This window comes from Hordeum vulgare, chromosome 6H, assembly GCF_904849725.1.
Source record: "Hordeum vulgare subsp. vulgare chromosome 6H, MorexV3_pseudomolecules_assembly, whole genome shotgun sequence".
NCBI classification, from domain to species: Eukaryota; Viridiplantae; Streptophyta; class Magnoliopsida; order Poales; family Poaceae; genus Hordeum; species Hordeum vulgare.
The window spans coordinates 222,969,752-222,984,323 of NC_058523.1; the positions used below are offsets into that span (position 1 = coordinate 222,969,752).

The following is a 14,572-nucleotide window of genomic DNA, read 5'->3' on the forward strand; positions in this document are numbered from 1 at the left end:
CGAGCTGGATCTCGCCGGGTCTGGTTCGAAGGACCCCATCCGCGCCTCCTCAGCCGGTCCTGCCCGCCTCGTTGTCGACCACCGGAGCCGCGCCGGGCGCCGACGCTTCCCCGCTCGTCGCGCATCGTCGTGGCTCCCGTCATCCTCCACACCTCACTTTCCTCAGCAGAGCAAGCAACCTAGGAAACAAAGAGACAGAGAGAGGGAGCAATGGCGTCCATCATCGTGCAGGTGTCTGCCCTCCTCCTCAACCTCATCGCCTTCGGCCTCGCCGTCGCCGCCGAGCAGCGCCGCAGCAAGGTAAGCCCTGCACCTACACCTGCACGCCCCAGAAGCTCGCTCGCTCGCCTGATCTCGCGACCGCCCTGGCCCCGCTGATTAATCAGTTGACGCAAAATGGTGCGCAGGCCACGGTGACGTCGGATCTGGCCAAGGAGTACGACTACTGCGTCTACGACTCCGACGTCGCCACCGGCTACAGCGTCGGCGCGCTCCTCCTCCTCACCGCCGCGCAGGTCATCGTCATGCTCGCCAGCCGGTGCTTCTGCTGCAGACGCGGGCTCAAGCCGGGGGGCTCCCGCGCCTGCGCCCTCATGCTCTTCCTCTTCTCATGGTAAACTATTTTCTACGCTTACGTTATGTGCCTTGTTACCATGAAGCATCATTTCCTCTTCTCTGCTCCTTTGGCCGGGTTGCTTCTCCACTTCTGACATTTGTCGTGGCCATTAGTTCAGCTTTCTACTGTTACAGAACGTTTGAAATTGATTAGATCTAAGAACCCCGTGGTCTGAATTTACCCGTGGCGCTCAACCCTCACTTTAGACCTCATTCACTCACTTCAGATCTGAAGTGAGGTCGAGGTTCGGGTTCAGATTTCTCTATGTGTGTGTGTCTGATTCTGCTGCTGGTTCGTTTAATGTTGGGTTGCCTATCAATTTCAAGCTAAGAAATATGTTACGTGGTGTCTTCTGAACTAGGTGCCCGCTGTGGCCTAATTTGTTTAGCCTGGAAGGATGACAAGATCAAAATTTACCTTGCTCGGTAGTACTGTATTTGCCAAAACATTATTACCACTCAATAAAATTGATAATTATTACTAAAAAAGTAATCCAATTTTTATGTAAGCATTACATTATATTTTAAAACTTTAAAAGAAACTCCTTCCGTTCAAAAATAGATGTCTTACATTTAACATTATAATTCATATTTATTAAAATTAATGCCGCATAATGATAAAACAAGTAGGTTTTGCACTTTTTTCTAGCCCGGTGCAACGCACGGGCATTTGTACTAGTATATATATATATATGTGTGTTGTGAAATATATATCATATATGTGATGTGAAATATATATATATATATATATATGTGGTGTGAAATAATAAAAAACAAACAAAACAGAAGCTATATGGGCTCTTTGCCGTCTGCCAGCTGATGGCAAAGGGCTTTGCCATCAGCTGGCGGACGGCAAAGGTGCCACATGGCACCCAGCTGTGCACCCTGGGGGGCAGTAGCAGCTGGCCATATAGCTTCTTTGCCGTCTATTGACCGGGTAGGCTGACGGCAAAGGGGATGAGGCAGGCATATGGCAAAGCCTCCGTTAGACCTAACGGAGGCGTCGCGTGTCGGTTGCCGTCTGAAATTATTTGTCGACTGCTCGGTGCGAGATACTGACGGCAAAGAAGATACAATGCCGTCGTAAGCTGACGTAGAATCTTTGCCGACAGGTGTTCTCTTTGCGTCTGTGGATTAATCAATGCCTTCGGTGGAGTCCTCTTTGCCGTGTGTTATGGCTGATGACAAAGAAGCTGATTCCTGTAGTATATGGCTATTGCCTAAAGAGCTGGTTGGCAGCATTTGACCAAAGATGAATAGGTGTTAGGAAGAATTACCTGGCCATCCAAAAGATTTAAGTCGATGGTGTCTACGACGGACTGATGTGGTGAGGAGCGACATGTAGAATCGAACTGTTGAATCCCTTGATTGCTAGGACATGAGCACAAAGTATAATAAACCAAATAGCACTAGTGGTGTTAAAAAAATCCTCAAAGATACTCAAGGGAAGCTTGCTATATTAAGGGAGAACCAATATAGGAAAAAAAATGAAAGAATTACCAAAAGAAACAACCAGTAATATGAAACAACAGCAAACGCTATATTCGAAAAACTAAGAGTTGTCACATCATCAAGTATATTCGAAAACTAAGAGTTGTCACATCATCAAGTACATCTAACGTAAGATAACAGAAGAGGTGCAGCCTCACCGTAGAACAATCATACAAAGGGCCAGGAGTACACATCTGGAATTTCTCTTTCAGTTAACATGTACAATGTTTCAACTATTTAACCCGACATGTCTTATTTTGCTCTCATGTAAACAGATGGGAGAAACATTCATGTATATACAGAACTGGAGATACGAACTGAACTGAAGCTACCAAGGAAATCTTACTTTTAAAGTGGATGGCCTATTTATCAAAACAGAAGGGCCTCTATGCAGAACTGATAGGAATATTTAACCAGTGTTAATGTAAAATATGAGCTTTGATTGTCGAAAAAACAGTGTAACTGATAATGAACAGTAGGACTCGGACACGTTTGTTAATTTGCCATGTATGATTTCACGTTGTTTGTCACTGACTAAAACTGACCTTCACTCTTATATTTTTTGGGACTGCTCTTCACTGACAAAGGTTAATATGCACACCACTAAGCAAACTTGACTTCACTTAATAAACCTACTAGTACAAATGCCCGTGCGATGCACCGGACGAAACAATTGACATAACCTACTTCATGTCCCGTTGTGCATCAGTTTTTAATATTCATTTTAACAAACATTGATAACATGATTAACCATGGGAATTTCATTATCTTTTTAATAAAAGTTAATGTTTTAGCAAAAGAACTCGTGCGTTGCAATGTGTATGAAAAAAAATTCAGGGTTTACATGATATTCGACTGTTTATCTATCATAGTGAAATAGTGAGCTTTATTTCTCAATTTGTTATTTTCTTCCTCGTCTTATCATGAATTCGTATTTATTACTTGACCACTTCAAAGATAAAATGGCCCATTAGATAGTAATGAATTTACAATGCTTGGTACTTTTTTGTTGTTGTACTACCGCCAGCAGTAGGAGCACACCAACTATGCCAACACGGCTACTTCCCTTGACAATATCATTAAAGGGCGAACATGATAAGGATTAGGACATGTGAACTTGCGGGTGAGATGATATGGCGAAGGCAAGTACCCACGGGAATGGAAGTGGTGCACAGAAGGACCGAGGACATGGTCGGCGTAGGCATGACCACAAGCTTCTCTCTCTCTCTCTCTACCTAGCATGCACGGCAAAATATGAAGCAACCACTCCTCCAGACCCATTTCGAGCAGGATGCATTGTTGTCGTATTCTTTCAACGCTTCATCCTTTCTCTCATCAGCGGCATGAAAACATCCAGACTCGAGGAATATATTGATGATTAGTTAGTCGAGAGATGAGCCCCAAATATATTTTCCATAAATAAATAGTATTTCTTTTCAATATTTTTTAAACAAATCTTTCTAATATTCGAGGCACACATCTTTTAAGTACTATAACTATTAATGTATTCATAATTAAGATTAAAATATTGTAGGCTTAAACATTGATTGTATGCTAGCACAGATCGACATCTAGCTCTACCCCAAAAAAAGACATCTAGCAGCAGAGAAAACGGTGCAACATGCACTCAATCCCACCAAGAATTATTTTTCCACTGCTCAGTTCTTATCTTCTCCACCGACCACACAGTGGCACTTCTCCATCCACCATCCTTGTACGCCGCCGACAGCCGACCAGCACCACCAGACCTCCTCCCGCACCTCCGCCACAGGCCCAGCTAGCACTCGCGCGCGCAGGCTTGCCGCCAGCTAGGAGCCCATACACAACCAGCCGCACTGCAACAACTCCGACGCTCGTATGTCACCTCCCGCACCTCCCCCTCGAGCCAGACGCCTGCAGACCCTCGCCTCCCGTTCGGCGAACGTTGCCATCGCTGGCTGACCCCTGCAACTCATTCCCTTCACACTAACTCCCTCTGGATCTCCCCCTCACCTCCATGTATCTTACCTCCCACGAGGCTCCGTTCCTCTTCCCCGAGGGTGGCATGTACCTATATCCGCCTAGCGCCATAGCCATGACTCGTTCATCCGCGTTGGTGATGCACTGTCCCTGACCCATTCTCGCATCAGGGAGGGAAGGAGGAGGGGCGGTTGGAGTGAAGCCAACGCGCTATCCTCAGCGAGGGGAGGAGGGGGAGGGGCGGCGCGCAGGCCCATTCTCGCATCAGCGAGGGGAGGAGGAGGAGGAGGGGCGGCCGGGAGGAGGAGGAGGGGCCGACGACGACCTGCGCCCGAAGCTCCCAAGAGTACGCCGTACTCGAGCCCATCGTGCAGGGAGGGGTGATTTTGTAAAAGTGAAACGTTTTTCAACTTAATAAAGGACTGCAAAGGACTGAGGGTTGATTTAGAAGAAATGAAAGGGTGTTTTCGCAAAAATGCCACGACGGACGACCACAAACCGTATTTGCTTTATTATTAGAGAGAGATAAATTGGCATCATCTGAGCATGTTAGAAAAGAGAGAGTACTTCCATGAGAAGTTATTTTTCTCCTTCTCACTTAAGAAACTTACATTGGCATCATCAGCATCTAACTATAGTAGACAAAAATAATCTAGTCACGATACCTAATCAGATAATCAAGTTCTCCTATGTCGTGAAGACTTAGGACAAAGATTACAAACGGAAGATAATTGAGAGTTAGTGGGTATTTACTTGTTCAACCTGCATGCCAAAGGGAATGTAGAGGTCAATAGTACTTTCTGAGATATCGATCGGTCCACCAAAAATTTCTGCAACATCCTGAATAGTTGTCTCCTCGTTCAGGGGACAATGCATATCCATAAACTCAGCTCTGCATTTTTGCCTAAATAATGTTTTGCCTGAACATAATATGTCATACACCATGTTAGCACAACAATTTGGTTTTCTTATATGCAGAGCAATGTAAACAGAAACTAACCTTAGTGAACTAAAGGTCATTTTCTAAATTTAAAAGCCAAACTATTGATTATATCCATGCTACTAAAAGAGCCAACCAGACAATCAACTATTGCATTAATAGTAGTACATTTCCATGGTATGTCCAAGCTTCAGAGAGTGACGTATCCAAAAACAGTGCCTGATAAGAGAATGTTCCTGACCCAATGTTACGCAGAAGTTCTTATTAATTGGTTAACAAATCAAACCACCTTGAAGCCCCCTGTTGTTAAAAAATCTCCCAAAAAGATGCTAGCTTATTTTCATATGCCCAGGTTACATTTCCGATAACCAAAATAATGTGCACATATCAAGCAAGACAAAAAAATAGTAGAAACATAAGATCTATATCCTGAGGCTTACTTTCGTAATTATCATTCATAGTGTGAATGTAATCTGAATGCACTTGCAACAACTTCAAGTTCATCTTCAGTAGTTTACATCAAGGTCTAGTATCATACCAAAAGAATATTTCAGACACAATACCATACGAAAATACAACATGCTATTGTATTGACCAAAAGATAGTCTAATTTAAAATTTATAAATCAAAACCATAAGGTAGTAACTTCATGGGTTATTTATCTGTGATCACATAAATATCTCAATAGCAACTGAAAAGAGGTCACCCTAAACTTCTAACCATATGTATACCGGGTCGACATCTTCGCTTCGTGCAAATCTTTGAGTCTTTTTGTGGCCATCACAACTTCTTCAGTTTTTCGCTGCAAAACTTACATGGAGCAGGCTGCCATAAATATCTTTAAGCCTCCATAGAGAAAAGAAGCATCTTCTAGGCTGATTTGATTGATTCAAGCTCCACTCAAATCCTAAACAAAATCACATGGTTTATAAAATTGTAGAGTAGTACAAGCATCTTATTAGTACTGAATGTGACAAATGAAAAGAACTAAGATGCCATACCGTCAAAGAAAGGCATACTATTTTGCAGTGCAATTGTTTCAGTGATCCTCAAGATAATAGATATGATCTGTGAAGATTTATTGCAACCCTGCAAGTAAAATAGAGCAATATCAGTTAGCTCCAAAGGATATAATCTGATAAGAGGTCTTACATTACTTAAGTAATTCATTTACGTGTAATAGAATGAAAGCAAAATTCTGATTGGGATTTCCAAGCAAGCAAACAAAATATCTGAATATGGTACAATTTATAGTGAATACTTTGCTGTGTTGTTTTCTGTTTTTGGAAGATCCCATGGATAAAGAATCATCTCCAATTTCTTGTTCATGTCCTTCAAGCTCCACACAAATTCTGAATAAAATCAGATCTCACACAATTGAGAAATAAAGGGAGGACAATATTTTCACCTTGGCTTGAACAGTCAAACTGGTCGCGGTGACGCCGCCCATGTAGAGAAGCACATTTGGACAGTGAGGGGTGTCTTCACCTGGCACTTGAATCGATATAGCCATGTAGGCACCATTTGGGGAGAAAAGCACCCAGGGAGGTCGATGGTGAGCAAGATCATGGCGGCAACGAGCAAGAGGGGATCTGGGGTCCTCCACGCCCAGCACCGCATGGCTGGCGAGCCCCGTAGCTGGAGCGCCGCCGTCCTCGCGCCTCCCACCCTTCTCGTTCCTCTCCTCGCTCTCCTCACGCCCCCACTCGACCGCGACCCCGCGTGTTGGCATCTCCGCCTCGACTAATCGCGTCACAGCCTAATGTCGTGCGACAGCCGGCCATGACCTCCGTCGCGCCGCCATGACCACGACCTCCTCCTCCTCCTCCTCACCCTCACACATCTGCCACACCACAACCACTCCTTCTGCCGAGCACAACCGCAGCGCCAGTGACGAAGGGAGGTCGCGTGAGGACGAGGACAAGAATGATGAAGAGGAGGAGGCCAGGAGGCGTTGTTGGTCGGGAGAAGGTGGTGTTGGCAGAGTGGAGGGAACGAGGAGTTCGCGACGGCGACTGTGAGGGGATTGGGGACCGTCGTCCTGCGTCATGCCCCGATCTGACCGGTGCCGCCGCCGTCGGCCTTCTAGGAGCGAGGAGAAAAATGAGATCGAGAGCAAGGGGCGTGGGATGGGAAGGGAATAAGGAGGTGGGACAACGTGGGTACGTGGGTTGCTTTTTTTCTTTTTTTTCTTTCAAGCGAGGAGACATTTTTTCACGTATGCGTGGAATGGGTTTTTTATTGAACCATTATGTTTGGCTGTGCTAGCGACGGGTTTTTCGACTGGTTTATGGAGGGATTGAAAAAAATCGGTGGAACGATGGAAAGGCTAGGAGGGGGATCGCTGGAGGTCGAACCATCACGACAGACGGCAGATCCCCTTTAATAGTAGAGATATAGGTGCATTAAATTAAATAGCAATTAATATGATGATATAACAAGGAACCCATGTTAGCACATGGAAGCAACTGCATCGGCAACTAGCAACTTTATCCAATGGTTAAGCAAGCGGTAACATAGCCAATTAGAGGTTTGCTAGGTTTTAGAAATGTTGAAGGTTTTAATAACAATGTTGAGAGGCTGACATTTAACAGGTGGTAGGCAGCGAGGCATAACAAAAGAAACGAGACAACTAGCATGACATTGATAGTAATGGTATCTTTGGAAATGATCATCTTGTCTGTGATCCCGCTTGGAAGAAGAACGAATCCGTGAAGCAGAAGAATCGATGTAGTCGAACGGATCCTCACATTACGGCACGCTTGCGAAACTCTATCAAGACGAAGCAAACTGAAATAACAATCAACACACAATATTCATCACGGCACATGCACGATATGATGCACAACCTAATATAATGCATGTCCATTTCAATTACGCAAGACATGGCATGGCAATTCACAACAATCAAACACTACCCATTAAGTGAAGATCAATGCATATTGACGAAACTCCACATTTGAATTACTTAGTTCACTCCCATTTAGATACATGTCAATATTAAATGTTACTAAACATGGCACGAGGCGAAGCACAATAACTACCTATCTAGACATTTTAAATGAGGCCGAAAACGACATATAGCATTTCCGAACTGACCCCACACGTTAACTTTAAAATCTGTCCAAATCTGACCTAAACATATTTTATGTTTATTAAACGGCAAAACAAAGTGGCTCACATGAAACTACACATTATTCTAGTCGGTTTACATATATATAGCTCATCTCCAACGAAGCTACGGTTAACTAGGTATGAATTAAACAATTTTAAACATCTTGTCACGCAAACCAACGCACACAATACGGTTAACAGTTTTAAATATGCATGGGAGTTGGAAAATATTAATCTACGCAAAATTATACACGTTTTACATATCTATGATTTTTTGCATACAGACACAAGGTTTAAAAGCTACGGACATTTTAAAATAATGCATTTTTCTGATAATGAATTAAGTCGTAGGACCAAAAAAAACTACAATGTACCGAATTGCATCATAGTGTAGCAACCCACGATTGGATCAGGCCCAAGCGGCTGGATGAGTGCAAAACAAAACATGACAAAATAATGGATCGTTGGGACTCGAACCCATGATCTTCCCGATGTGTACTAGCGTGGGCTACTAGTGGGCTAGCTAATTGAGTGAGCGAAACTTGGAGCCAGACACACCATGAATAGAACCAAGGCAGAGCCTTGTTTTACCATATGGGTTGCTTTTTTTCTTTCTTTGAGCGAGGAGGCATTTTTTTCCAGTATGCGCGGAATGGGTTTGAACCGTTATGTTTGGCTATGCTAGCGTTGGATTTTTCGACTGATTTATAGAGGGATTGAAAAAATCGATGAAACCATGAAAAGGCTAAGAGGGGATCGTTCGAGGTCGAAACATCACGAGAGACAGCAGATCGTCCTTTAATAATAGAGATGAGTGATTCACCGAACAGGGGAAGAGGAAATCGAAAGAAGAAATTCATCATAGAGAAGAAGAAGAAGAACAGAGAGCATCATGCTGTGTTGTGTTGATTCAAGCGCTGAATTTGCGACAACATAATGATGGAAGTCGTTCTCCGTTGTTCTTTCGGTTCAGACACATCAACAATCAATCGATGCAAAGGGAACAAGGTACCACGTCCTTTATCTTACCTTGCACTAGATGATGCGGCAACAAGGAGGCATCGAGCCCTCTACGCATCAGCGGCCGGCTCGGGCTTCGAGCGCAACGCAGCCGCTCCACTGGTGCGGCTTCCAGCGGCCCCTGCGACACGCTCGTACTCGCCCGCCCGCGCCATGGCCTGGCCACCTGCGCCCGCGCGTGGCGGCCCCGCCCGCCCTCGCCCACCCGTGCCCCGGGCCGTGCGAGCCCGACGCGCCCGTCCGCCTGCGGTGCGACGCGCCCCACGCCTAGGCCGTGCGTCGCGCCTGCCGGCGCCATGGCCGCGCACGCCGCGCCGCGCCGCCTCCCGTCCTCGACTGGCCACCGCCCGGCTCGGAGAGCCCATCCCGTAGCGGCAGCGTGGCTCGCCCCATCATCGCGACTCGACGTCGTTCCAACGAAGATTCGTAACCACAAAGAGAGAGACGATGGGGGCTTATCTCTTCGTCGTTTTTCAGTTTTACCATCGATCTCTCCATATCATATTTACAATATGTAAATGATTATTCCAGATATTCTATGTGAAAATGGGACATGTTCAATGTATTTGCTACTCCTATATAACAATTCCTATAACATATTCTTTACCGGTACAACCATATTGTGTTTTGTAATTGGGATTAAGTTTTCTCGTATAACAATATTGATTTGCAATTGAGAAATATATATTTTCTCGCAAAACAATCTCATTGTGATTGAGAACAATTTTCTTTTGCAAAATATTAATTCAATCTGCTGAATTATCGTGCAACTTGATACAAGATCATCTCATTTAATTTGAGGTCTATACAATTTAAGTTTTTTCACTTGAGCATCAAGTTTGCAACATCATTACTATTTATTACAATAGTAGTGTATTTTTCTTGAGTACCGTCTTGTATTCCACATCTTAAGTTGATGTAATATATTTTCATGTTTATCATGTGTTGAGATTAATTACGTCCATTAGCAATAGAGATTTTTAATCTCTTGCAAAGATAAATTCAGTACCTCTAAAGTAATGTTTCTTCGTTGAGTATGATGTATTTCGAAATATTTTCTATGGTGTATCTATTACCATGTAAAACATATGTGGAGATTAATACGTCTATTTAAAATTAATATTTTCAATTTCTTGCAAATAAAGATGCAAAATGTAAAGTTATTTCTTCAAATTGATGCTTGAGATCATAAGGTAGTCATATGGATCTACCGCCTATGCATATTATCGATAACTACCGACAAAGCCTACATTTTGTCATTTCGACATTACGATTGCTCTACAAAGTGCTCCCCCACATATTTTTCTAAGTCATGACATAAGGCATTACGGGTGAGTATCTACTGATTTCATCAGATTATACGTCCTAGTGCTCACAGATCTACTCCATTTTGAAGATTATTCTCCAGGTGTCATATTTAGCAATTTGAGATACACACTAATGGTTTCAAGATAACTTCTTGAAATACCCATTGATTTTGCTAAGTTTGTTACAACATCAACCATGATGGTCTTTAATTTACTAATTGTAAATTAATTATCTCTGGTTTACCCATAGAGGTGACATATGGCTATAGAATTGGAGGCATTCTCCCTCAATGGCCGCCATTGCCCTATTTGGGCCATGGACATCATGATCGCTCGTGTGACTCGTAGGATAATGTGTGCAATCCTGGATTCACCTCTGGTCAGGATCACACTTCTAACAGAAAAATGTTGTCTTATATACCATAAGGCATTAGATTCAGATCTCAGCATCTGGCTATTCCGTATCAGCAATTCCTAGGATACATTGATCTCAAGGGCAAAGGTTTGAAGCTCACTTCAACCTTTAACTCGACATTACTAGCGGTGAGGGGACCCTATGGGCACGGAAAATATGATGGTTGAATATGACTCAACTAACATGTTTGAAGACTTCGTCTAGTCTCTCAATCTCCTAAGTGATCAACATAATTTATGTCATTTACGATGTTCTAATAAGAACATAAGTATTGTTGTCATCGTATATTGTATATCATAATATATTGTATCAACTACTTTGGTATAAATACATTTGTATGTATTCTATATATCTGAGTGATTTTCATATTGAGAATCTTCTTGTCTATATATAGATTTCTACGGGGGTCAATCTAATGAAAGTTGATTGTGCCTTGTGGACATATGCACCACGAACTCTATACTGAGGGAAGTAAAATGTTTCCACTCTCGTTCGAAGAAAATGAGATATATTAAAATCGCTAGACGTGATGAGGTATTTTTTGGCTCAACTCGAGTCATATTTACTATCCCTATGGGTACTCGAGTAACGTCGGGATGCTTTATTACTTCCCAGGTTTATCTCGTATCCTACTAAACTATAGAGGTATCTGTCAAAATAGTTTCCATAGCGAAACTTATGATGACAACAAAGAGAAATAACTTTTCTTTACCATATGCAACGGATATGGAAAGCACATTCTCTATGTATCATGTGGATTATACTACACATACGACACAACTCGTAGCACATGTTGCGTACGAGATAGTTTTCTAGAGTGTCTTGTACATGACAAACTTGTCATTATCGCCTTGGTCACCGAGACATTGGGTTGAAAGCGAAAACATGAGCAATACCAATAGTTTATGATTATTATGATGCTAAATTCTAACAACATTTGGATTTTATGTGCATTAGATGTGACTCGGGGAAGCTAATTTTAAGGCTCGCGCACCTTAAAGTCTACACTGATCCACTCAGACTCCTTGAAAGCATCAAGTTGAGGTAAGTGGTTGTTCCCATCCATTGACTAGACTATTCAGGTATTCCATGGTTCTAGAAGACGTATCTACATGATGGTCTTGAGTGTGTGCTTTATTCACACAAAACCATTGGCACATTATCCTCACATCGATTTCAAGCAAATCGAATGGATAACATTGCCGAATTCCCCTTGAGGGCCTTCTCTATGGCCCTTGGATTGAAGTTTAGCAATTTGCCCTAATGTCTAGACTCATAATGGTTTGGTAGAATCCTTTATCCAAAGATTTAAGCTCGTTGCATTATATTTACTTTGGAATTGCAACTTACCAACTTTACGTTGGAGTCATGCAATTTTACACGCTCATGACAGAACTACATAATATTATTCCCCTCTATATTTGATACGTGGAAATCTACCAAGTATTTTCCATCTGCGGTAATTCGGTTGCATACCGATATCACCACCCGACATACATCATTGGCCCCTCAATATATAGTTGGGATCTATGTGAGGAATAACTGGATTTCCATCAATACCTCAAGCCCTCGCATGGGGAGTTATTCAAGGCCAGTATGCTGATTCAATGAGGGATATTTCCACACATTAGGAGGAGAATTCAAGTACCACAAAGAATGCCAGGAAATTAGTGGAATGTTCAACACATTCCTGCCTCAAATCCATGTACTCAAAGATCTGAATCATGTGTTCACAAGGTTTGCAGCTCATTGCAAATAACCTGTCAGATTCATTTACTGACTATACAGGTGTCACCCAATCCTACAATCCTGCAAAAGTACGCCTAGGAGGTACCAACAAAAACCACTCCACTCCCCGTTCGATGCAATATGGGGAGATGTATGGCAAAAGTACATCAGGATTCAGCTTCTTGCAAGCAAGGATATCAAGGCCAATGAATCAGTAAATTCAAGTCAACTTCATGTTGACACGCACCTAATGGGTATCATACCCAGTGGATGGGAAGCCTCAACCAACTAAGGTCATAGTGTACATAATGATCGGGACATCAGAATACCCGACTCAACCGCATTGGGAAATCGCGAGCAGTCACCATGGGTAATGATATTTCTATCAACTCTATATTCATGATATATAGATTCTGGAGTGAAACATATAACCAGAAGTCTACAATCGTCAACATGCATTTCTCAGCTAGATTGAAAAAACTTCTCAAATGATTCAGATCCAAAGACCATGGCCATGGCAAAGTGTGAACAACACTCGGACTGAACTCAAGCAAAGGGTATAATCTAGGTAGAAATGATCTTTCTCGATAATGAGAGCTATTCATAAGCAATACCTACACCATTTTTCTTCTGAAAACAGAATTAAGAATAACGAGGTGGTGAAACAAAAAGCAAATATTGTAGCATAAGGGTTCACGCACATACCCAACTATTCTCCAGAGGTGGAATCTCTTTCCGATAACTTATATCATTTGGCAGTGCAAAATCATCTATCTGTGCAGTTGATAGATGTAGTGATCACATATCCATGTGGATCACTAGATTCAGACATATATGATTGATTTTCGATGGAATCTCACTTCGGAATTGAAATGCAAAATGCAACATACATTGTGTAAAAATCAGTAAGTCACCATACGACTTATTGTTGTTGGTACATATGGTACAACCGACGTAGTGAGTTCCTTATGCATAAGGATTACTCCTACAATGATGATTATCCAAGTTTGTGTGTCTGCAATGACGACAGATGTAATCATCTAAATGACGGAGTTTAAAATGAAGTATTAGGGTAAACCAAAATACCACTCATTTCTACAACTTGAGCACCTTCACTCATACATTATGGTATACTATGTTGTCTATATCCAAAATATATTGCAGAAATTCATTGTGGACAAATACTATCCATCCATAGCTCTCATGGTAGTTCATTCCCTAGACGTAAAGAAAGATCTATTTAGACCATGAGATGATGGAAATGAGATATTGGGACTCAGTGTTCCATAATGTCATTGGATCCACCAAACGCAATTGGTTGGGACTCAAGAATATCTATCGATATCTCCAAAGGCATCAAACTGTTGGAAATATGCCCTAGAGACAATAATAAATTGGTTATTATTATATTTCCTTGTTCATGGTAATCTTTTATTATACATGCTAGAATTGTATTGATTGGAAACTCAAATACATGTGTGGATACATAGACAACACATTGTCCCTAGTGAGCCTCTAGTTGACTATCTCGTTGATCAAAGATGGTCATGGTTTCCTGGCCATAGACAAGTGTTGTCACTTCATAACGGGATCACATCATTAGAAGAATGATGTGATGGACAAGACCCAAACTATAAACGTAGCATATGATCGTGTCAATTTATTGCTACTGTTTTCTGCATGTCAATGCATCTGTTCCTATGACCACGAGTGATGTAGCCGTTGCCCGATCTTTCGATGAGAGTGGGGATAACTATCGATTTGGTGGATTTTGACTTTGACGATCCGACTATACCGTGTCCGACGATACGCCTTAGCAATCGCTAAACCAATCTCTGATGGTTACTGACCCCGTCGTAGGCACGATCAACCTGAACACGAGGTTTGAGTTCCTGCAAGCAACCGAAGAACCGGCAAGAACAATGATTAATTGCAATCTAAATTGCTGATATAAATTAAGCACATGATAATGATGAGGTTTCA

General features: G+C 42.4%; 2 protein-coding genes across 3 annotated transcripts; one reads left to right on the forward strand and one right to left on the reverse strand.

The window, feature by feature from the left end:
• The first annotated feature begins 210 nt into the window (after positions 1-210).
• LOC123404665 lies at positions 211-617 on the forward strand. Its single transcript, XM_045098605.1, has 2 exons — positions 211-300; positions 408-617. Exons 1-2 carry the CDS (start codon positions 211-213, stop codon positions 615-617), a joined length of 300 nt encoding a protein of 99 aa, XP_044954540.1.
• A 3,934-nt stretch (positions 618-4,551) lies between these two features.
• LOC123404666 lies at positions 4,552-9,314 on the reverse strand. 2 transcript variants are annotated; one of them, XR_006611885.1, is made up of 4 exons: positions 9,149-9,314; positions 6,007-6,094; positions 5,446-5,912; positions 4,552-4,985 (listed from the first exon to the last, which is right to left on the reverse strand). XR_006611885.1 is itself a non-coding variant. In XM_045098606.1 (3 exons), the coding sequence occupies exons 1-3, from the start codon at positions 6,735-6,737 to the stop codon at positions 5,797-5,799; spliced, it is 528 nt and encodes a 175-aa protein (XP_044954541.1). In that variant the 5' UTR covers positions 6,738-7,426; the 3' UTR covers positions 5,469-5,796. The 2 variants fall into 2 exon arrangements, 1 of the variants encoding a protein (XP_044954541.1); XM_045098606.1 differs by lacking the exons at positions 4,552-4,985; positions 9,149-9,314 and adding an exon at positions 6,414-7,426 and having other exon boundaries at positions 5,469-5,912.
• Between the last annotated feature and the right edge of the window lie 5,258 nt (positions 9,315-14,572).

What these genes read in the sequence shown, in the direction of transcription:
- LOC123404665 (XM_045098605.1), top strand. Translation starts at nt 211, where the DNA reads ATGGCGTCCATCATCGTGCAGGTGTCTGCCCTCCTCCTCAACCTCATC. An exon ending in CCGAGCAGCGCCGCAGCAAG is followed by an intron (nt 301 to 407) that starts GTAAGCCCTGCA and finishes AATGGTGCGCAG; the next exon opens with GCCACGGTGACGTCGGATCT.
- LOC123404666 (XM_045098606.1), bottom strand. Translation starts at nt 6,737, where the DNA reads ATGCCAACACGCGGGGTCGCGGTCGAGTGGGGGCGTGAGGAGAGCGAG. An exon ending in GTTTGACTGTTCAAGCCAAG is followed by an intron (nt 6,095 to 6,413) that starts GTGAAAATATTG and finishes TTTTACTTGCAG; the next exon opens with GGTTGCAATAAATCTTCACA. An exon ending in TAGTATGCCTTTCTTTGACG is followed by an intron (nt 5,913 to 6,006) that starts GTATGGCATCTT and finishes GATTTTGTTTAG; the next exon opens with GATTTGAGTGGAGCTTGAAT.